Source organism: Meleagris gallopavo, chromosome 15 (genome assembly GCF_905368555.1).
Source record: "Meleagris gallopavo chromosome 15, MGAL_WU_HG_1.1, whole genome shotgun sequence".
NCBI lineage: Eukaryota > Metazoa > Chordata > Aves > Galliformes > Phasianidae > Meleagris > Meleagris gallopavo.
Genome location: NC_139418.1, coordinates 1240939 through 1264603, shown reverse-complemented (window position 1 = coordinate 1264603; position 23665 = coordinate 1240939). Strand labels below are relative to the sequence as shown.

The window sequence follows — 23665 nt, the reverse complement described above, 5'->3', positions numbered from 1 at the left end:
GAATTTCAACAAAGACTGAGAAACAGCAAAACACATCCCACGCATTCCTCACAACTCACTCATACACAGCATCCCAAAGCATTTAGACAACACCACCAAATGTAAAGATTGTGTTTGACTGCAAAAAGGCAAATAACATACAGCATTAAGAAGGAGGTGCGGTAACGCTAAACTTCTGAGCGAATGAGAACAGAAGGGCAGAAAAGGAAAACGTGATAGTGAAGACAGGCAACGCCCCGAGCGAGAATAAAGCGGGGAGAGAAGGAGTCGGGAGCCGCCGACGGCAGCAGCACTCACCGTGAGGGCGTCGGGCTCGGCGGCGAGGTGCGCGGCAGCGTCTTCCCCGCGCAGCGGCGCGGCCTCGTCGGGCGGCGGCCGGGCCGGGAGCGTGTCGCAGCAGCTGCCGGCCGCGCAGCGCGAGTCGGCCGTGAGCGACACGTCGTGCGAGTAGGAGCGCAGGAAGGCGCGGACGCCGTCGATGCCCACGAAGTGCGAGGCCGGGACGCCGCGCCAGGCGCCGCCGGCCGACGGCGGCCGAGGCGGCCGCGAAAAGCGCCAGCGGTGCAGGCGCAGCGCCAGCAGCAGCAGCAGCAAGGCGACGAAGAGGCACGACACGGCCGCCACGGCCAGCACCAGCCAGCGCGTCAGGCCGCCCGCGGGCTCGGCCGGCGCCGCCGCGCTGCCCAGCTCCGACAGCAGCTCGGCCACGCTCTCGGCCAGCACCACCGTCAGCGTGGCCGTGGCCGACAGCGCCGGCCGCCCGCGGTCCTTCACCACCACCACCAGGCTGTGCCGGGCCGCGTCGCGGGCCAGCGGCGAGCGCGCCGTGCGCACCTCGCCGCTGTGCAGCCCCACGCGGAACAGCCCCGGCTCCGTCGCCTTGGCCAGCTCGTACGACAGCCACGCGTTCTGCCCCGCGTCCGCGTCCACCGCCACCACCTTGGCCACCAGCGCGCCGGGCTCCGCCGACCGCGGCGCCAGCTCCACGCCCGCCCAGCTCCACGCGCCCGCGACGGACCCCGAGCCCGAGCTCGAGCCCGGACCCGGCCCCGACGCCGCCGCCGGCGGGTACAGCACCTGCGGCGCGTTGTCGTTCTCGTCCGCGATCAGCAGCCGCACCGACACGTTGCTGCTCAGCGGCGGCGCGCCGCCGTCCTCCGCCCGCACCCACAGCTCCACCTCGCGCACCTCCTCGTAGTCGAAGGAGCGCAGCGCGTACAGCGCGCCCGTCTCCGCCTGCACCGACACGTACGACGACAGCGGCGCGCCCCGCAGCCGCCCCTCCCGCAGCCGGTAGCGCACGCGCGCGTTCTGCCCCCAGTCCGCGTCCCACGCGCGCACCGTCAGCACCAGCGCGCCCTCGGCGTTGTTCTCGGGCAGCCGGGCGCTGTAGCGCGCCTCCGCGAACACCGGCGCGTTGTCGTTCACGTCCAGCACCCGCAGCGCCAGCACCGCGCCGCTCCGCAGCGCCGGCGACCCGCCGTCCGCCGCCCGCACCGTCACGTTGTACTCCGACGCCCGCTCGCGGTCCAGCTCCCGCGCCGTCACCACGCTGTAGTAGTCGTCCAGCGCCCGCTCCAGACGGAACGGCACGCTCTCGCCCAGGCTGCACCGCACCTCCCCGTTGGCGCCCGAGTCGCGGTCCTGCACGTGCAGCAGGGCCACCACCGTCCCCGGCGCCGCGTCCTCCGAGATCTCGCTCAGCGCCGACCGCACCGAAATCTCGGGCGCGTTGTCGTTCACGTCCGTCACCGAGATCGACACCCTCGCCGTGTTCGATAGGGATCCTCCGTCCTTAGCCCGCACTCTGAGTTCATACAAATCGGCTTCCTCGAAGTCCAGGTTCCTCACCAACGTGATCGCTCCCGTTTTTGGCTCTAGATGGAATATATTCGAAGCTTTATCAGAAATCTCGGGAAATGAATACAGTACAGCCCCGTTGGTTCCGTCGTCGGGATCGGTGGCGGTGACGCTGAGCAGCGTGGAGCCCACGGGCACGTCCTCGGGCACTCGCACCGTGTACACCGCCTGGCTGAACGCGGGCGCGTTGTCGTTGGCGTCCAGCACAGCCACGCGGATGCGCGCCGTGCCCGTCCGCGCAGGCTCGCCGCCGTCGCTCGCCCTCAGCAGCAGCTCGTGAAACGCCGCCTCCTCCCGGTCCAGCGCCTTGGCCAGCACCAGCTCGGGACGCTTCTCGCCGTCGGCTCCCGCCTGCACCGACAGCGAGAAGTGCTCGTCGCCGCTCAGCGCGTAGCTCTGCAGGGAATTCATACCCACGTCTAGGTCGTGAGCTTCGGGCAGGGGAAATCGCGTTCCCGGGACTGTGATCTCACTTATTTCCTCCTCGATATCCAAATTCTTGAAGCTAGGCGCGTTGTCATTAACGTCCGTGATTTCCACTTCGATTGCATAAACCTTCATCTCGCCCTCCACGATCAGCTCACAGCGCAGCACGCATTGTGGTTCGCTCTCGCACAGCTGCTCCCTGTCGATCCTCTCGGCCGTCACCAAGTGGCCGCTGCTCGCATGCAGAGCGAAATACTGCGTCCTGCCTTGGGATACCACTCGGGCGCCGCGGCCGCCCAGCGCCGCCAGCTCCAGCGCCAGGTCTTCGGCCACGTCGCCCACGAACGAGCCCTTGGGCAGCTCCTCGGGCACCGAGTAGCGCAGCTGCCCCCACGCCGCTTCCCACACCGCCACCAACACGCAGCACAGCAGCGCCCGCTGCCTCCGGCCACAGCGCCCTTCTCTCGCCGCGCACATCTCCCGCACGGCCCCGCCGCCACCGCAACACCGCCGCCACCTCACGATCGCCGCTCCCACTTCCGATTTTTCCTCTGCCACTTCTCTCGCGCCTTCTCCTCCGCCTCCGGCTCGGCGTCCGCTCCGCACCGCTCTGCCGCCCCTCCGCCTCGCTGCTGCACCGCTCCGCACCGCGGGGCCGTTCGTAGCCCGCCCGGACGCCGACACAGCGAGAGAGCGGGCGAGCGAGCCGGGCCGCAGCGGGCGGGGCTGCCTGCAGCGCTCCGCTCCTTCCTCTCCTCCGCGGTGAACAGCGGCGCCCGCAGCCGCCGCCCGGCACTGCACGCATGGCTCCACCGAGCGCCGCCGCTGCTTCTGCCGCTGGAACCTCCCGCACCGCAAAACCCCGGCACGGTGCACTCTCTCGGCATTTCGTTAATATTGCCGGCATCTCTTTTCCCCGACTCTTAACATGATTGTTAAGACATAGTACTTTATTCAGGATGCTCATTACATACAGGCGGCAGAATGTTCCTTTTTAGTCCGAGATTTCTTATTCAGAGGAAGGAGAATTTTTGTGATTTATTCCATCTTTTTACACTAAGTCTTAACCCGTTTTTGCAGAAGCACTAATTCCATGGGTATGTCCAGAGATTATTCTTGCAGTTGCTCTCAAATGTAATGTTCATCACTTTTCCAAAAGTCTTTAATTATCTGAGCACTGCACACATTTGTGAATTCTGTTGTTTCCATTTCAACTGCCTTCAGAAGTCCATGACACCTTCATCTCACACAGGAAAGGCATTGCATGTGCTGTGCACATACCAGAATACAAAAGGAAATGTAGTTCTCAACCAAACGATTTCTCCCAACCATGATGCAGAAGACAGCAGCTCCCTTGAGCCCTCCCCATAAAGGGCGCGATTGGCTACAAGCTCTTCACATCAATTTGTAACATGTTCCCGAGTAGTCAGCATCCCACAGGTAGATCAGAGGTGATGGGGATATTCAACGCTTGGTGATTTTCTTCCTCCATTTGACTGAACAATGGGTAAAAGAGCACGGTTGTGTTCTCCAAAAACATTTTTCCTCTAAGGCAAGGAAGGAAGCTCGCCTCTTCATAGTATTTCTGCTTCTAGATGTAATGAAAGAAACTGGGGGACGCTGCTGTAGGGTATAGTTGCTTTGACACAACTCTGCCTTGAGAAGTCATCTTCCGGACCACATGCAAGACAGTTCAAGCTGCATCTTCATCTGCTTTCAGTTGAGAGGACAAAACAATTATTTCTTTATCCAAGGCCACCTTGATCAACGAGATGGAAATGTGATCATCTTGGGTCTGTTATTTCTACAACATAGGAAGGAGGATCCTTATTCTTAATTCCAATTCTAAATACTTCTGAGTATTATCTCACATTTGTACAAGAAGCCTCTGCACCACGAACTCTATTTTAATTATTCTTGCAGTCATTCTGCAATTAAATTTTCTTGTTCTTTCCAGCACTGCAATATTAACTTACTACTACATTCACTGGTGAATTCTCTTCTTCTTTCAATGTCAATAGCCTACAATAACCTGCTCTCCTATATCCATAACACACTGCTAAGGGAACCTTCCATGCACATTCCTCCAGTGCGTCGTGAATATGAGTTCCCAATTCAAGTTGTTCCCCCTTGTTGGGATAGATGAGGAGCCAGGAGTTCCCCTGAGCCCTCTGAGATGGCAGGCTCTGTGCCTCCAGTCCTCCAGTAAACCAGAACAACCCACAAGAGGTGGCCACAAGCATTGCAGACAAGTCTGTACCACTTCCCCATGTAACTAGCATACCACATGGCACTGAGAGGCTGTGGGTATATGCAGTTCTGGATGACCTTTTGCTACCTTCTGATTGCAATAACGGGTAGAAAAGCATGGCTGCATTCTCAAAAACGCCTTCCTCCAAACCAGTAGCTCAGTCATTTCAAATAATTCTGATTCTAATTATAAAGAAACTGCTGGTCATTATGAGGCATACTATTGTAGTGCGCAGCTTTCCCTTAAAATGAGCACTTGGAAGTCAATGAAAATTGAACTTGCATTTTCATATGTCATGATTTTACATCCAGTGGTATTGGTTGAAGTCTGAAACAAACAAGACTGTCATTCCTGATCACCATGATGTTGAAAGAAAGGGACTTAGTGAAATAGGCACTAACCTAGACACAATACTAGCAGTCAAAACTTGGTACAGGAAAATACACTGCTGAACCATCAATACTCCTGATTCAAGGGAAGACTTGATGCTCTTGTTCTGACTGTGATCCCTATGTCTGTGTTGCAAGAACAGTAATCTCTAGCTTTTGGAAAAATAAGACATCTACAAGTGAGCATCTACACAGAAGTGACAGAGAAATAATTTCTGCCATTCTTTGCCTGGGCTGTCTGCAGTCATCAGATCCATCTAGTATGTTTGCACACTTGGAGACTGGAACAATTGAAAACTCTGGCTTTGCTTTCATTTCACTTAATTTCTAACCAGGAACCTACACATATATTTGAAGAAAACACCATGGTACTTGCTGTGAAGTAACATACATTCAGGTGCACATGCAGGTGTAGTATGACAGCAATACATCACATTTGGTATGGCCCTAGATCAGTGTTTCTGAGGAACATCTTTCCCCACAACACTCTTCCTCCCTTCTTTGTCTTCAGCATTACAGAATTCAGTGCCTCCAGTTCTATTCCACCCCTCTCACTTCTCAGGCCTGCTCTGCATATGTGGATTTTGCATATTACTTGATTACTGGGGGAACCAACTTGGCCTTTGAGGACAAAGAAAACAGGATGATAGCAGAAATGGTGTTGGCATTGGCATCAGATGTGAAGGAAAATCCAGACAAGAAGGTTTGCCTTCAAGAGTCCAGACAGAGCTTCCTTAACCCAACAATTTTCAAAACTCTAAGCCAAGATCTCACACGCTGCATTCTAAAGGCTCTGGCTTTTATCAGCACCATGCACAATATCCATGTTCCTAAAGTCTATCAGACAACAGAAAGAGCACTTCATTCACTGACATTGTTTTGAATGAGAAATATACACAAGCTTTATCCTTGACAGTTTCATGCAATCAAAGCCTGCAAATTACTCCCTCATTTCCACAATACTAACGCACCATCCAGTGTTTTAAGGTTTATGTCCAGAGCAGAGAAATGAAAAAAAAAAAGAAAGCAGAGATTTGCAAGTACAGCTTTGCCATTCCACACCAGCGCTGACTCTCCTGAAATACCCACCTAGTGGCTGACGTGAAAAAGGCTTATGAACATATAGCACAGTACTATAAATAAATAAAAAAGAAAAATACAACACCATTTTTGCTGCTTTTTCGAATTTGACATACATACATGAACATAAGGCCAGGAAATGCTGTCCTCAATCAAACAGCACATGGAAGCATTCAAAGAGAAATGTGGCTGAGAAATTCTTTGAGAAGGAATAATTGTTATCCCTGTGGACACTAAAATTCAATCCCACAACATCTGGAATTCAAACAGTTTTTAAGCTGCAGATAAGGCCGTAAACTCTTCTCCTGAACTACACACTAGAGGATTTCATTTTAGGAAACACCACTTCTCAGAAAGATTCCAACTCTCCTATTCATCTCTAGTGAATATGAAATTTAAATGACAAAGGAATCTTTTCAAATTATTTCAGGAAACCATAGAATCACAGAATCAAAAAATTGCTCAGGTTCCAAAGACCTTCAAGATCATCAAGTCCAACCTCAAATTAACCAGACTACCCTAAGTCTAACAACCCAAATTCAGTCTCAGTTTTGTCACGCAAAACATTCTGTCTTTATGTGTTCATTGAGACTTGCTCAAGGAAGGTCAGGAGTTTCTGCAATACAACCTTATCATTTCCAAACACATATGCTTAGTCCAGAAAATAGGAAACATGGAACACAGCCACCCTGGGAAGAATACTACAAACAGCATTACAGCTATGAAGAAACTCTACATTACGATGTCACATCTAGATACATGAGAAGTTTCACACAGGATTTATAAGAAACCAGAGATATGCACTACCATTCTACATACAGAGTTAAATTTTGTCATCAGAGGATTATCATTACTACACAAGATAATGAAACTGTGATAAAATGGTGCATCCATATTACAGGTCTTGACACCAACTATGAAACCAAACACAGTATCATTGCTGACCCACCTGCTGTTCACATTCAAATCCAGCCACTCACCATCCTTGCTCTGCATTCACTACCTTTTCTTGAACCATGGATACATTCAACATGAAGCAGTCGGTCAGTTGAGCATGTCATTCAGAGGCAGTTGAAGAAAACGTAAACATATCCAAGTCCTTTTCCTGACAGCTGGAAACATTCAAGTTTGTCAGGTTGTCCAGAGTAATGAAGGCTCTCTCCCACACTGTCTACTAGTTTAAGCTTTGACAACAAACAAGGCAAAACTGATAAGTGAAGCAATTACTTACCGATCTTCAGATCTTGCTATGCAGTCATGGCAAATGTCATTCAACAAGAAGCTAAAGTGATGGACCCACAAAGTGGCTCTTACCATTCCAATTGCCTTCTAGCATAGTCTGCTCCAGTCCTATAAAGTCAGCATTGAAACAACCCTCTTTCCTCCACATTTTCTTCAAACATAGCATCCCAAAGCAATTCCCAAATAATATGCCTGTGATTGTCTTCAATACTTGTTGATAACCAACAACTTCAAAGGACCTGTAGCCCAGCCCATTTCCCTACAATATGCAAAAAGACTACGACAGGGGTTGACATAAGAACATTTTTTCCATAAACATATCATCATGCAGAGAAGGTGGAAAGAGTTTAAATGTAAAGCAGAAATCATATATAAGGTCATTAACATTTTGTTTCAAGACCAACACATCTGAGACACCGAGCAAACGTGTTATTGAGAAATCGTCGAGCCCTGCCAACAGTGCAAAGTGTAAGGTGGCAGTCAAAACAAACTCATGGTTGGAAGCACACAGAAATAAGAAAGCCATAAGCTGAAGCTTCCTCCTGTGGGCCTATTTTAAAAGTTAAGGCTTGAGGAAACTATAAGACATCCTCTTTAATCTCCTTCTTCCTTTTACCTCATACAGAAAATCTTGCCTACAGCTGATTGAGACCTTGTCAAAGGAAGAATTTCCTGTAATACAACACTCTCATTTTGCAGTGTAACAGCATTGGCCAGAAATGGAAAACATGAACCACAACCATCCAGGCAGTACAGGCCTGAAGACATGAAAATCACAGTGAAGGAAATGTACATAATAGGGATACAGGATACTAGAGTTGGATAAATGAGGATTCACACTGGGATCATATGCCATTCTAGCTCTAAAGAGCTGTTCCACAAACAACTTTGGTGAAACCTTCATTTGCAGGCAACCATCCTTGCCTCTAATGACTGGGAAATGAGGATTATACTGTTACCAGCACAGACCTTTGCACCAATTATGAAATCAAACTCTTACCCTTCTCAAAACCACACTGACTAACTACATCTTACGTTCAACACCAGCCTCTCACCTTCTTCTCTCAACATTCACAGACTTCACTTGCATCATCAACAATAACAGCATTGACCAATAAGTAGATCAAGAACCACACCTCATTCAGCAGTATTTTATAGAAACCTAAAAATATAAAATTATTCCTATTGACAGCTTTAATCATTCAAGACAAGTACAGAAACATCTCCACCACTGGGTATTTATAACTGATATTCCAGCCTTGAAAGGGCTATCAACTACACTGTGATCCCTCTTTAGCATTCAAAAAGAAACAAGGCAATAATGTTGAATCTACCAAAGTGATAAATAGCGTTAACACTGCAGAGACATCACTCTTACATCTGCCCACACATTATGAAACTAGACATTAAAGTGATAAAACCCCAATACGGCAGATGCCATACGAAGTGTTAGCAAAGATACGCCCTGATCTACTGTTATCAGGTCATCAGGGTATTGATAAAAGACCGAGAAACAGCAAAACACATCCCGTGCTTTCATCACAAGCCATTCACACAATGCACCCTCGAAAGGAGTACATAAACACTACCGGCTGTAGAGACTGCGATTAATTGTGATTACAGGCAAATATCAGCACTCACCGTGAGGGCGTCGGGCTCGGCGGCGCGGTGCGCGGCAGCGTCTTCCCCGCGCAGCGGCGCGGCCTCGTCGGGCGGCGGCCGGGCCGGGAGCGTGTCGCAGCAGCTGCCGGCCGCGCAGCGCGCCTGGCTCTTGTGCGAGTCGGCCGTGAGCGACACGTCGTGCGAGTAGGAGCGCAGGAAGGCGCGGACGCCGTCGATGCCCACGAAGTGCGAGGCCGGGACGCCGCGCCAGGCGCCGCCGGCCGACGGCGGCGAAGGCGGCCGCGAAAGGCGCCAGCGGCGCAGGCGCAGCGCCAGCAGCAGCAGCAGCAAGGCGACGAAGAGGCACGACACGGCCGCCACGGCCAGCACCAGCCAGCGCGTCAGGCCGCCCGCGGGCTCGGCCGGCGCCGCCGCGCTGCCCAGCTCCGACAGCAGCTCGGCCACGCTCTCGGCCAGCACCACCGTCAGCGTGGCCGTGGCCGACAGCGCCGGCCGCCCGCGGTCCTTCACCACCACCACCAGGCTGTGCCGGGCCGCGTCGCGGGCCAGCGGCGAGCGCGCCGTGCGCACCTCGCCGCTGTGCAGCCCCACGCGGAACAGCCCCGGCTCCGTCGCCTTGGCCAGCTCGTACGACAGCCACGCGTTCTGCCCCGCGTCCGCGTCCACCGCCACCACCTTGGCCACCAGCGCGCCGGGCTCCGCCGACCGCGGCGCCAGCTCCACGCCCGCCCAGCTCCACGCGCCCGCGACGGACCCCGAGCCCGAGCTCGAGCCCGGACCCGGACCCGCCGCCGCCGCCGGCGGGTACAGCACCTGCGGCGCGTTGTCGTTCTCGTCCGCGATCAGCAGCCGCACCGACACGTTGCTGCTCAGCGGCGGCGCGCCGCCGTCCTCCGCCAGCACCCACAGCTCCACCTCGCGCACCTCCTCGTAGTCGAAGGAGCGCAGCGCGTACAGCGCGCCCGTCTCCGCCTGCACCGACACGTACGACGACAGCGGCGCGCCCCGCAGCCGCCCCTCCCGCAGCCGGTAGCGCACGCGCGCGTTCTGCCCCCAGTCCGCGTCCCACGCGCGCACCGTCAGCACCAGCGCGCCCTCGGCGTTGTTCTCGGGCAGCCGGGCGCTGTAGCGCGCCTCCGCGAACACCGGCGCGTTGTCGTTCACGTCCAGCACCCGCAGCGCCAGCACCGCGCCGCTCCGCAGCGCCGGCGACCCGCCGTCCGCCGCCCGCACCGTCACGTTGTACTCCGACGCCCGCTCGCGGTCCAGCTCCCGCGCCGTCACCACGCTGTAGTAGTCGTCCAGCGCCCGCTCCAGACGGAACGGCACGCTCTCGCCCAGGCTGCACCGCACCTCCCCGTTGGCGCCCGAGTCGCGGTCCTGCACGTGCAGCAGGGCCACCACCGTCCCCGGCGCCGCGTCCTCCGAGATCTCGCTCAGCGCCGACCGCACCGAAATCTCGGGCGCGTTGTCGTTCACGTCCGTCACTGACACTGTGATCTTCGTAGTGTCTGAAAGGCCACCTCCATCATGTGCCTGAACGAGAAATTCATAGAAATCTACCTCCTCGAAGTCCAGGTTCCTTACTAGGCTTATCGCTCCTGTCTCCGCCTCTATGTGGAATGTATTCGATGTCTGCTCTAAAACTTCTTGAAATAAGTATCTCACGTCTCCATTGGTTCCGTCATCGGGGTCGGTGGCGGTGACGCTGAGCAGCGTGGAGCCCACGGGCACGTCCTCGGGCACTCGCACCGTGTACACCGCCTGGCTGAACGCGGGCGCGTTGTCGTTGGCGTCCAGCACAGCCACGCGGATGCGCGCCGTGCCCGTCCGCGCCGGCTCGCCGCCGTCGCTCGCCCTCAGCAGCAGCTCGTGAAACGCCGCCTCCTCCCGGTCCAGCGCCTTGGCCAGCACCAGCTCGGGACGCTTCTCGCCGTCGGCTCCCGCCTGCACCGACAGCGAGAAGTGCTCGTCGCCGCTCAGCGTGTAGCTCTGCAGGGAGTTTGCACCCACGTCCGGGTCGCGAGCTCGCCTCAAGGCATACCGCATTCCAATAGCTGTCATCTCGTTCATTTTCAGTTCCATTTCGTCCTCTCCAAAGCTGGGCGCATTGTCGTTGATGTCCGTGATTTCCACTTCGATTGCAAAAACCTTCATCTCGCCCTCCACGATCAGCTCACAGCGCAGCACGCATTTCTCCTGCAGACGGCACAGCTGCTCCCTGTCGATCCTCTCGGCCGTCATCAAGTGGCCGCTGCTCGCGTGCAAAGCGAAATACTGAGTCCTGCCTTGGGACACCACTCGGGCGCCGCGGCCGCCCAGCGCCGCCAGCTCCTGCGCCAGGTCCTCGGCCACGTCGCCCACGAACGAGCCCTTGGGCAGCTCCTCGGGCACCGAGTAGCGCAGCTGCCCCCACGCCGCTTCCCACGCTGCCACCAACACGCAGCACAGCAGCGCCCGCTGCCTCCGGCCACAGCGCCCTTCTCTCGCCGCGCACATCTCCCGCACGGCCCCGCCGCCACCGCAACACCGCCGCCACCTCACGATCGCCGCTCCCACTTCTGATTTTTCTTCTGCCACTTCTCTCGTGCCTTCTCCTCCGCCTCCGTCTCGGCGTCCGCTCCGCACCGCTCTCGCCGCCCCTCCGCCTCGTTGTACCGCGGGGCCGCTCGCAGCCCGCCCGGACGCCGACACAGCGACAGAGCGAGCGAGCGAGCCGGGCCGCAGCGGGCGGGGCTGCCTGCAGCGCTCCGCTCCTTCCTCTCCTCCGCGGTGAACAGCGGCGCCCGCAGCCGCCGACCGGCACTGCACGCACGGCTCCACCGAATAACTGTAGAAGGGCTGGCACCGCGAGTTCGTTTTGGAGACATACGGGATTGTCTGAATTTGGCATCCTGCTCTCGTTTTGTTCGTGTAGGGGGTGACACCGTCCTTTCTTTTTTTCAACATGCTCATGACCAGTGAGAATGTAAATGGCACTTCTTCTCATCTTTTTCTCTCATGCATTGGATGTGAAATAGTTTTGAGTTCTTTCTCTTTGTTGCAGAAGAGACTTTTTCAGCAGAGACTGCCAATATTAGTCATTGTAGTCCTTTCTCAATGACATTTTCTTCCTCTTTCTTGCAGTGTGCAATAGTCCAAGTGCTACATGCACTTGTAACTTGTTTTCATTTCCTGGTATCTTACGTCTGGGATCCATCTCTCAGCATAAAAGTACCTCCCATATGCATGTGAATGCAGCCTTAAGAAACAAGTTAGCAAAGCTCTCTCTCTGTCCCATGATGCTGCCATTAGCCAGCTGCCTGTTCACCCTTCTTACGCTCCTGCTACAGAGAAAAAAACGCATTATACTTTGTGTTCTTTGTTAGCATCCATGTCCAAGCACACCATTTTTGAATGGGAAATTTAGAATATATAACGTACTTTGCAGTACAAAACCTGATTCAACACAGCATTGAGACACATTTTAAGAATGACAGAGAGGTCTGTTTTGTAAGTTCATCTGACCCAAGAGGACATCATTCAGTAAAAAAAATGAGCTATAACATGCAGATAGGTGATCTTTCCTCCTCATTCTCATTACTCTGATAAGTTAATAACTGTATGCATCAGGTTAGGGGATGACCTGCTGGGAAGGAGCTCTGAGGAGGACTTGGGTATCCTGGTGGATAGCAGTTGACCATGAGCAGGCAGTGTGCCCTTGTGGCACAAAGGCCAGTGGTATATTAGGGTGCATCAAGAACAGCGTGGCAAACAGGTTGATGGAGGTGATCCTTCCCCTCTACTCTGCCCTTGTGAGGTCACATAAGAAATACTATGCCCAGTTCTTGGCTTCTCAGTTAACAGGGATCTTCCAGAAAGAGACCAGCAGGAAGACACAAAGGTCAGGGCATGGGGCATCTCCTGTACAAAGAAAAGCTGAAAGGGCTGGGACTGTTCAGTCTGGAGAAAGGAAGGCTGAGAGATGATCTCATCATGGTTTATATATATATATATAAAGTGTGCTCAAGTGTGCTGTTCAAGTCCATGTGGCAAGGCCCTTTTGGGTGGTGAGTAGCAATAGAACAAGGAGTGGTGTGGAGAAACTGGAACACAGGAAATTCCATACATACACAAAGAAAACTAAGAAAACTTCTTTACCATCAGTGACAGCCCTGGAAGAGGCTGTCCAGAGAGGTGCTGGAGTTTCCTTCTCTGGAGATATTCAAGACCCACCTGGATGCTTTCCTGTGCAACCTACTGTAGGCAACCTGCTTTAGCAGGGGGTTGGACTCAATGATCTGTTGAGGTTCCTTCCAACCCCTGCACTTCTGTGATTCTGTGATAAAGGGCAATGAATGCCTGATATCCACATCTTATAAGCATCTGTACAACAGCACACTCATGGAGGCACAGCCTTAGATCACAACAAGAAGAAAGATTACTATCTGAAGCACAGCAGAAATGAAGGAACCATTAGTGCAAGCTCCTTGTCATAAGCCTCATTCTAAGAAAAACACTTCTGAGAAATTTTGAGACATTCTTTTTCACCTTCTGCATCATTTCCTTCACACATAAAGATCTGTCTTCAGGTGTTTGGAGATCTTGAAAAGGAAAGATTTCCTACAAAACAACAATCACATTTCCAGCTGCAGCCTTCTCCAGAAATGATGAACATGAACCATGACCTCATGGAAACCAAGACCTGAAAATGTAATTTTGACCAGGTAGAAACTTTATATCAGAACACAAGGAGATATTGATGTTTAAATGTGGTTTCATGCAGGAATTCTAAGCCATTACAATAATAATATTTATAAGCCATTCATCCTTGTTCTACATGCATAGTTCACATTCAAATAACTTATGATCAGGGAACTATCAGTGCCTCATAAAATAAGGCAACCGGGATTTGAGCAGAACTGGAGTATACCATGCCATCAACTATGCAGTCAAACCATTGCCTGCCAAAACCACAGGAAGATAGCTATTCTCCGGGTACAAATTCACACCATCCCTTTCTGTACTTTGCATTCAAAGCCTTCAGTTCCACCACAGAAAGCATAATTGGCTATATCTCATCCACAGGCAAGAACATTTCATTCAGTGGTATTTTAAGGAAAATTAAGTGTATCACAGTCTATGCCTCAACATCTGTAAATGTTCAAGGCATCAACTTAAAAGGCTCCTCCAGGCCTATAGCTATATTTTCCAGTCTTCTAAAGGATTATGTGCCACACTGAGGTCTGTCTTGAGACCTAAACCAGAAAAAAGGAAAAAATGAAACCTATACAAGCAACAGATTCAGAGATTAAAGAGATTAACAGTGCTGATCATGCCACTTGGTACATAATCACAGAGTTCAGTTAGGAGGGACCCTTAAGGTCATCTAGTCCAACTGCCCTGCAGTGAACAGGAACATCTGCAGCTCGATCAGGTTGCTCAGAGCCTGGTCCAGCCCAACCTTGAATGTCTCTAAGGACAGGGCATCCACCACACCTCTGGGCATCCTGATCCAGTCCTTACTGTAAAAAACTTCTTGCTTATATCCAACCTAAACCTCCTCTCCTCTAGTCTGAAACTGTTTCCAAAAGTCCTGTCACAGCAGACCCTATTAGAAAGTCTGTCCCCTTCCATCAAATAAAGAACAAAGACACGGGTGCCTTGTCCAAGACCTCAAAACACACACTATAGCCATAGTTCTTTGAAGTCATTTGGATAGCAGAAAGAAAATACATAGATTCATAACATCAGGTCTAAATTCAAAGCCTGGGCAAACTGCATATCAACACCTATCTTCTATATATTTAAAACTAATCTTCAGTTTAAGGTTTTCACTTGTCCTAAGAATCTTCAGATCTCTCTGTGTGATTTGTCCTCCAAATGCAAGAAAACAAATGGCTGTTGCCGTAGCTACCAAAGACAGAGATTCCTCCATTCTCCATAAGCCAATATTAAATGTCTGAGAATCAGTAAAACATCTCCTCTTTCTTCCACGAGCCCTACAAACACAGTACCTTGCAGCCATTCTCAAATGCCCCCAAATTGTATGATTCTCTTTGACCTTCAGGCCAGACAAACAGGCATCTCCAAAGGACCACCTGCCCAGCTGTTTCTCCATCACATTTCCAAAGACTGCAACACAGATGGATGGAAAGACCCAATACATTATCATGAAAATCCAAACAAGGAGCAATTAATATTCCATTTGAATACAGTCTCACCAAACTCACCAAGAATACAAACTATCAGAACTATAGAACAAGTGCAACAAAACTGAAACAATTAATTGAAACCTATTTCACAGAGCTAACCAGTAACATGAAACTGAAATATGTCACCACTTATTCTGTTTGCAAACAAAACCTCAGAAATTCAGTGAAATGGGGTGAAATTTTTTTAAATCTCCAGCCCGGGTTCTTAAAAATTAGTAGTAGGAAGGCTTAAGAAGAGGTTTGAGGCAGTCTACAAGATTTAATCACCGTTTCTAGATTACAATCTGACATGATACTCCTTAAGTGGCTTTTTTATTTACTATTTCCTCCATAGCCATTCAATAATCTTTAGTTTTTCCATTCATGAAACTGCACTCGTATTTCCACAGGCTCTGCAATACAAAATGTCGGTTTCTTTCAGAAGTGATTCTGCACAATCATCTGAACATAAAAGGCAAGTGAAGAAGAGATCAAGCATCAGAAAGCTGATAGCAATGGTGAGAAAAACACGGAGAAAGGGCTGCCAAGGGATATCGTACCACGACAACATTGATCCACCACACTAATGATAGCACATTACCAAAACAATTAACCAACAGATTTCCAACTTGCCAAAACATCTCAGCCGATCCCAAAGGTGTGATCACCGATTAAACACGTGCTGAAGCTGTTAACCACCGACTGCGAAGCACAGCTGAAATGCAGCTCTGTTTCATCCTCTCGGAGTGATACGGAGAGATGCCTCCCAGCAACGCTACCCAGAGAAACCCCTAAGAAGTAGGACGCTGCGTTTGATGTGGAGGTCGATAAGAATGAGAGACAAGAGGAGGAGAGAGCAGAGTTACTGACCTGCGGTCCGGGGAGGTCGTCGGGCGGCTCTCCAGTGCTCGGGCTCCGCTTCCCGCAGGGTTCCCCACCGAGCGGCTCGTCGGCGGGCACGCTGGGCAGCAAGGCGGGCGGCAGCAGCCAGGCACCCTCGGCCACGGCGCGGCCCGGCGCCACGCACAGGTTGTAGGAGTAGGGCAAGGTGCCCTCGCAGAAGTCGGCCGGCACGGGACGGTCGCAGGACGGCGGGCGGCCCGGCCCGGCGCAGGCGCGCCAGCAACATCACAGCCGCGCTCAGCAGGAACGCGGCCGAGAGCAGCGCCAGCGCCAGCACGAGCGAGAAGCGCAGCTCCGCCGGCGGGTCGGCGGCCACCGGGCCCTCGCCCAGCTCCGGCAGCGCGTCCCGCACGCTCTCGGCCAGCACCACGTGCAGCGTGGCCGTGGCCGATAGCGCCGGCTGCCCGTGGTCCTTCACCACGGCCACCAGCCTGTGCCGGGCAGCGTCCCGCGCCGTGCGCACCTCGCCGCTGCGCGCCTCCACGCGGAACAGCGCCGGCTCCGGCGCTCGCAGCAGCTCGTACGACAGCCACGCGTTGCGCCCCGCGTCCGCGTCCACCGCCACCACCTTGGCCACCAGGTAGCCGGCCTCGGCCGAGCGCGGCACCACCTCGAACGGCCCCGCGCCCGCGCCGCCGCCCTCCGCCGGCCACAGCACCCGCGGCGCGTTGTCGTTGCGGTCCAGCACGAAGACGCGCACCGTCGCCGTCGCGCTGCGCGCCGGCGTCCCGCCGTCCCGCGCCCGCACCTCCACGGCGAACTCGCGGCACCGCTCGTAGTCGAAGGAGCGCTGCGCGTACAGCTCGCCCGTCTCCGCCCGCACCGACACGAACGCCGCGTCCGCGCCGCCGCCCGCCAGCGCGTAGCTCACGCGCCCGTTGGCGCCCGCGTCCGCGTCCCGCGCGCTCACGCGCAGCACCGGCTCTCCCGCCGCGTTGTTCTCGGGCACGTAGGCGCTGTAGGCGGCCTCTTCGAACACCGGCGCGTTGTCGTTCACGTCCGACACCTCCAGCACCAGATCCGCGCGGCTCGACAGCGCCGGGCTGCCCCCGTCCGTAGCGATGATTGTGATGTTGTAAGCAGAAACTTCCTCTCTGTCCAGACTATTTTGAATTACAAGCTTGTAGGTACTCTCTGATGACGCTTCTAGTTTGAAAGGCAAGTCACCGCCAAGATTACAGGTCACTTCTCCATTTTCTCCGGAGTCCCTGTCACGAACGTTAATCACAGCCACGACCGTGCTCGGGACTGAATCTTCGGGTACAGGGTTCAAGATAGGCAGGAGGGTAAGGCTTGGAGCATTGTCGTTCACGTCTATAACTTCTATGTGCACTTTGGTGTGTGTGCTCAGCCCGCCTCCGTCCTTGCCTTCAACAGTTACTTCATAATATTTCATATCTTCATAATCTAGAGGACCGGTAATCTTCACATCACCTGTCTTGGGGTCCAGGCTGAAGAGTTGGTGAGCACTGCTTGCGATGTCATTGAAAGAATAGGTGATTTCTGCATTTGTACCCTCATCGCCATCAGTGGCTTTCACCTGAAAAGCTAAGGAGCCTTCTGGAAGGTTTTCTGGCACTCGAACCTTGTAGATCTCTTTGTCAAACACTGGTGCGTTATCATTTGCATCTGTCACATCAACTTTAATCTGCGCAGTTCCAGATCGGACTGGATCCCCACCATCCACTGCCGTCAGTATCAAATTATGGCTTTTCTGTTTTTCACGATCTAAGTTTTTCTCCAATAGCAATTCCACGTGTTTCCTCCCGTCAGAAATCTCCTTCACTACCAGAGAGAAGAGCGGATTGGGGGTAAGTTGGTAGTTTTGTAACGAGTTCACCCCAATGTCGGGGTCTCTGCCAGTGCCCAGAGGGAACCTCGTCCCGGGAGGAGCGGACTCGATCATTTCTATAGCCACAAACTCTTTGTCAAAGCGCGGCACGTTGTCGTTGATATCCTGGATAGTAATGCTCACGTGATATATATTGAAAGGGTTTTCCACGACAGTTTCCAAACCGAAGACACAAGGCGTCACGTCCCCGCAGATGTCCTCTCGATCTATCCTCTCGTTTACACGCAGGTTTCCACTCTCTTCCTCGAGAACGAAGTATCGCTTTTCATCACCGGAGACAATCCGCAGTTGGCGCACCAGCAGCTCGGTCGGGTTCAGCCCCAGATCCCGCGCCAGCGGCCCCACCAGCGAACCCCTGCCCAACTCTTCGGGGATCGCGTAGCGGAGCCGCTCCGATACCGCCCGGCAGCACAGCAGCAGCAGCACGGTCAGCAGCGCGACCCGCCCGGCGGCTTCCCGGCCCCGCACTGCCTCTCGGACCTCCATTCTCCGCAGTTCTGAAGCGCGTTCTGCAGTCGACCAAGCTTCCCGAGCGGCTGAATCGACACTGGAGGAAAACAACGCGGGCTGGAGCCGAGCAGGATCGCTTCTGCTTCTCTCTGCCCGGATCGGAGCGGCACTGCGCGGGCGCCACAGCCGGCGGAGTCCATTCCCCGCATTGGCCTACAGTGACACCCTGAGTCCGCGCTGAGAATTGCAGCCAGGAGCTCCTGGATGCGCTTCTTTAGTCTTCACAGAATGGCCCTTAGGTACTGTACTGATACCGGTATCAACATCTTAGTTGGTGGCATGGACAGTGGGATTGAGTGCTTGTGGACAACACCAAGCTGTGTGGTGCAGTCAGCACACTAGGGGGGAAGGGCTGCCATCCAGAAGGACCTGAACAGCCTCGGGAGGTGGGCCCATGAGAACCTCATGAAGTTCCATACGGCCAAATGTAAGGTCCTGCACCTGAGTCAGGTCAATCTCAAACATAAATACAAGCTGGACAAAAACTGGATTGAGAGCAGCCCTGTGGAGAAGGATTTGGGAGTGCTGGAGGATAAAAAACTTGAATATAGTTAGTGAGTGCTTGCAGTCCAGAAAGCCAGTCATATCCTGAGCTGCATCAAAAGAAGTTTAGCTATCAGGTCGAGGGAAGTGATTCTCTCTACTCTGCTCTTGTAAGACTTCACCTGAGTACCATGTTCAGCCCTAGGGGTCACCAGCACAAAAAGACATAAAGCTGCTGGAGAAAGTAAAAAGAAACGTTAAAAGGATTATCAGAGAGCTGGTGCACTTCTCTTATAAAGAACTGCAGGGGGTTGAATTTGTTTAGCCTGGAAGAGAGAAAGCTCTAGAGAGAACTTACAGCAGCCTTCTAGTACTTGAAGAGGCCTACAGGAAAACTGAGGAGGGACCCTATAAAGGAATGCGGTGATAAGGCAAAGGGGTAAGTCATATACTAAAAGAGAGTAGATTTAGATTAGACATTAGGAAGAAAATATTTACAGTGAGGGCAGTAAATAACTAGAATAGGTTGTCCAGAGATGCATGGCCCATACCTGAAAGCATTCAGACCAGGTTGGATGGGGCTTTGAGCAATCATCTAGTGGGTGGCAGTCCTGCCTTGGCAGCAGATTGGAACTAGATGGTCTTTAAGTTCTTCTCCAACCCAAAACACTTTATGTCATGATTTCATAATATGATTCTATCTAAGCAAACAGGTTTGACTTCCTTACACTTGAAAGTCTGCTGCTGCAGAAGCCCTCTCCCAGTGCTCACAGTCTTACTGCCCTGAAGACTCATGGTGCTGGAGTGTTCCCACTGCTTTCCTATCACTGCTGTAAGGAAAAAAAAGCAAGATAGGCAGAAGGCCAAAAACCTGCACATAAGTTGTGATTTCATTTTCGATGGTTGGAAGAGCACAAGCTAAAAGTCAGCTTTCCCACTTACAAACGTATCACTGACAGCCAAGCAAAGCTAGGAATTCCAATCACTGAGAAAACAACTGCTGTCAAACCAGACCTATCGGATCCCATCTCTTCCAGCATTTGAAAGGCAGCAGCATAGTATCAGTGCTATACAACCCATCCCCCAATCACTTTTTATCTGTGTCTATGATGAAGCAATTTCTTGACTAAGCCGAGTGTTATTACAAGCAAGTCCCAAAATTCAAAAATGGTTTCCGGCGAATGTCATCTGCTTATTTTTGCTTGAACAAGCCATGGAAAAAACAGAGATGCCACATTCATGAAAAGCAATGATAACTCACTAAAGCACTAAACCCCATTCAAAGCTGTATCAACACAGCCACTGAAGCAGAAGATCAAGAGGACTCCACAGGACCTGGAGTATGACCCTCATATACACCAACTCTGTTTCTCTCTACATATCACTGTGAAGAGTTCCTTACCTTCTTATGGATAGAAAAATACGTTTTACTACTACCTGAGCAGTTGTCTGGTGGTAGATAATTTATATTCCTCCAAGCTGCTCCTATGCATATAACACAGTAACAAATAACTAATCATTCACAACGAAGAACTATTTTGAATTCATAGAGTTTCAGGAAATAAAACAAAGACATGGACACCTGTATTTAAGGCCCTGGACGAATTGTATCTTAGACAAAGAAAACACGCTTCCTCAGTGCAGCCGCTACAGAAGCTGTCACTTAAAACACACAAAAGAGATACATTACCCAGCATTTCCTATTTACTACAATACAACATCTCATGTCCAAGACCGCGCACAGAGCACTAAGCCATGTCCACGATGAACAAACAAGCCAGTTACAAGGTGCAAAATATCTAATCTCAAGACACACTAACTGAACACTAAAGAAAGGTGAAAGGAAAAGGAAATTGAAAAACACAGAAAGTAATAAAACAATTCAATAAAATCATTTTTAAAAGGTCAGAACAACACCAAAGGCACAAAAGAAGGTTAAAATGAAGAACATACCTCTGAGAAAGGACGGTCACCACTCTCCACGAAGGGTTCAGTCGTCGGGACGAGAGCATCGGAAACCTCGTCGGGCGGCGGCCGGGCCGGGAGCGTGTCGCAGCAGCTGCCGGCCGCGCAGCGCGCCTGGCTCTTGCGCGAGTCGGCCGTGAGCGACACGTCGTGCGAGTAGGAGCGCAGGAAGGCGCGGACGCCGTCGATGCCCACGAAGTGCGAGGCCGGGACGCCGCGCCAGGCGCCGCCGGCCGACGGCGGCGAAGGCGGCCGCGAAAGGCGCCAGCGGCGCAGGCGCAGCGCCAGCAGCAGCAGCAGCAAGGCGACGAAGAGGCACGACACGGCCGCCACGGCCAGCACCAGCCAGCGCGTCAGGCCGCCCGCGGGCTCGGCCGGCGCCGCCGCGCTGCCCAGCTCCGACAGCAGCTCGGCCACGCTCTCGGCCAGCACCACCGTCAGCGTGGCCGTGGCCGACAGCGCCGGCCGCCCGCGGTCCTTCACCACCACCACCAGGCTGTGCCGGGCCGCGTCGCGGGCCAGCGGCGAGCGCGCCGTGCGCACCTCGCCGCTGTGCAGCCCCACGCGGAACAGCCCCGGCTCCGTCGCCTTGGCCAGCTCGTACGACAGCCACGCGTTCTGCCCCGCGTCCGCGTCCACCGCCACCACCTTGGCCACCAGCGCGCCGGGCTCCGCCGACCGCGGCGCCAGCTCCACGCCCGCCCAGCTCCACGCGCCCGCGACGGACCCCGAGCCCGAGCTCGAGCCCGGACCCGGACCCGACGCCGCCGCCGGCGGGTACAGCACCTGCGGCGCGTTGTCGTTCTCGTCCGCGATCAGCAGCCGCACCGACACGTTGCTGCTCAGCGGCGGCGCGCCGCCGTCCTCCGCCAGCACCCACAGCTCCACCTCGCGCACCTCCTCGTAGTCGAAGGAGCGCAGCGCGTACAGCGCGCCCGTCTCCGCCTGCACCGACACGTACGACGACAGCGGCGCGCCCCGCAGCCGCCCCTCCCGCAGCCGGTAGCGCACGCGCGCGTTCTGCCCCCAGTCCGCGTCCCACGCGCGCACCGTCAGCACCAGCGCGCCCTCGGCGTTGTTCTCGGGCAGCCGGGCGCTGTAGCGCGCCTCCGCGAACACCGGCGCGTTGTCGTTCACGTCCAGCACCCGCAGCGCCAGCACCGCGCCGCTCCGCAGCGCCGGCGACCCGCCGTCCGCCGCCCGCACCGTCACGTTGTACTCCGACGCCCGCTCGCGGTCCAGCTCCCGCGCCGTCACCACGCTGTAGTAGTCGTCCAGCGCCCGCTCCAGACGGAACGGCACGCTCTCGCCCAGGCTGCACCGCACCTCCCCGTTGGCGCCCGAGTCGCGGTCCTGCACGTGCAGCAGGGCCACCACCGTCCCCGGCGCCGCGTCCTCCGAGATCTCGCTCAGCGCCGAGGAAACAATCAACTCTGGCGCGTTGTCGTTCACGTCCGTCACCGAGATCGACACCCTCGCCGTGTCGAAAAGGCCACCTCCATCTCGTGCCTGCAACTCCAGTTCATAGGAGTTCCATTCCTCGAAGTCAAGATTCCTCACCAGCTTGATCGCTCCCGTATCTTGCTCCAGATGGAATATCTTCGAGGCTTTCTGAGTAATTTTATTCAGCGAGTATTTCACATCCCCGTAGACTCCGTCGTCAGGATCGGTGGCGGTGACGCTGAGCAGCGTGGAGCCCACGGGCACGTCCTCGGGCACTCGCACCGTGTACACCGCCTGGCTGAACGCGGGCGCGTTGTCGTTGGCGTCCAGCACAGCCACGCGGATGCGCGCCGTGCCCGTCCGCGCAGGCTCGCCGCCGTCGCTCGCCCTCAGCAGCAGCTCGTGAAACGCCGCCTCCTCCCGGTCCAGCGCCTTGGCCAGCACCAGCTCGGGACGCTTCTCGCCGTCGGCTCCCGCCTGCACCGACAGCGAGAAGTGCTCGTCGCCGCTCAGCGCGTAGCTCTGCAGGGAATTCACACCCACGTCCGGGTCGTGAGCCTCGGGCACAGGTAATCGTGACCCCGCGGCTGTCACCTCACTTATTCTGAGTTCAATTTCTCCCTCTCGGAAGCTAGGCGCGTTGTCATTAACGTCCGTAATTTCCACTTCGATTGCATAAACCTTCATCTCGCCCTCCACGATCAGCTCACAGCGCAGCACACATTGTGGTTCGCTCTCGCACAGCTGCTCCCTGTCGATCCTCTCGGCCGTCATCAAGTGGCCGCTGCTCGCATGCAGAGCGAAATACTGCGTCCTGCCTTTGTCCAGGATGCGGGTGCCGCGGTCATGGAGTGCCGCCATCTCCAGCGCCAGGTCCTCGGCCACGTCGCCCACGAACGAGCCCTTGGGCAGCTCCTCGGGCACCGAGTAGCGCAGCTGCCCCCACGCCGCCTCCCACACCGCCACCAACACGCAGCACAGCAGCGCCCGCTGCCTTCGGCCACAGCGCCCTTCTCTCACCACCATTTCCCCGCCTGTGTGCAGCTTCTCGCTCGCCCCTTCCCGTCCGAAGCAGTCCTGGGTATCACCGCCGCCCCGCCGTGCTCCTCCCAGTGCCGTCCGTCCGGGATTCTGCGTCCTCGGACCTACAGCACCGGGCTCATTTGCCGGCTCGCCTCTTTTCTGCCTTACTCCTCCCGTTGCTTTACCCAGCCTTAGCCAATAGCGACACTCTCAGCCGCGCACGACAACTGCAGGCTCCGCCGCGGCACTTACCTTCTTTCCACTCCTCTTAGCTCAATTAGCTGCTGCTAACCGCACCAGTGTTTCACAGAACAGGGCGTCTGCAGTTCTGTTGGATGTTCTTGCAGACACACTTTCAGAAGCCGAATTACCTTACCCTGGTACACGAATGCATAAGAAGGACAGCAGGTGAAGTGTGGGCAGAGAGAGCACTGAGGTGCTG

General features: G+C 54.3%; 1 protein-coding gene and 2 pseudogenes across 1 annotated transcript in view; all 3 read right to left on the bottom strand.

Moving 5' to 3' along the window:
- Window positions 1-23241, bottom strand: part of LOC100544252 (protocadherin gamma-C5) — a 194703-nt gene extending 171462 nt beyond the window's left edge. Inside the window, exon 1 of the mRNA XM_085236619.1 lies at window positions 20746-23241. Within this exon, the coding sequence (XP_085092745.1) occupies window positions 20746-23226 (2481 nt within the window). The 5' untranslated portion in view covers window positions 23227-23241. The remainder of the gene's footprint in view (window positions 1-20745) is intronic.
- Window positions 34-3046, bottom strand: LOC104915509 (protocadherin gamma-A2 pseudogene; annotated as a pseudogene).
- On the bottom strand, window positions 8851-11619 carry LOC109364199 (protocadherin gamma-A5 pseudogene; annotated as a pseudogene).
- Window positions 23242-23665: the final 424 nt, after the last annotated feature.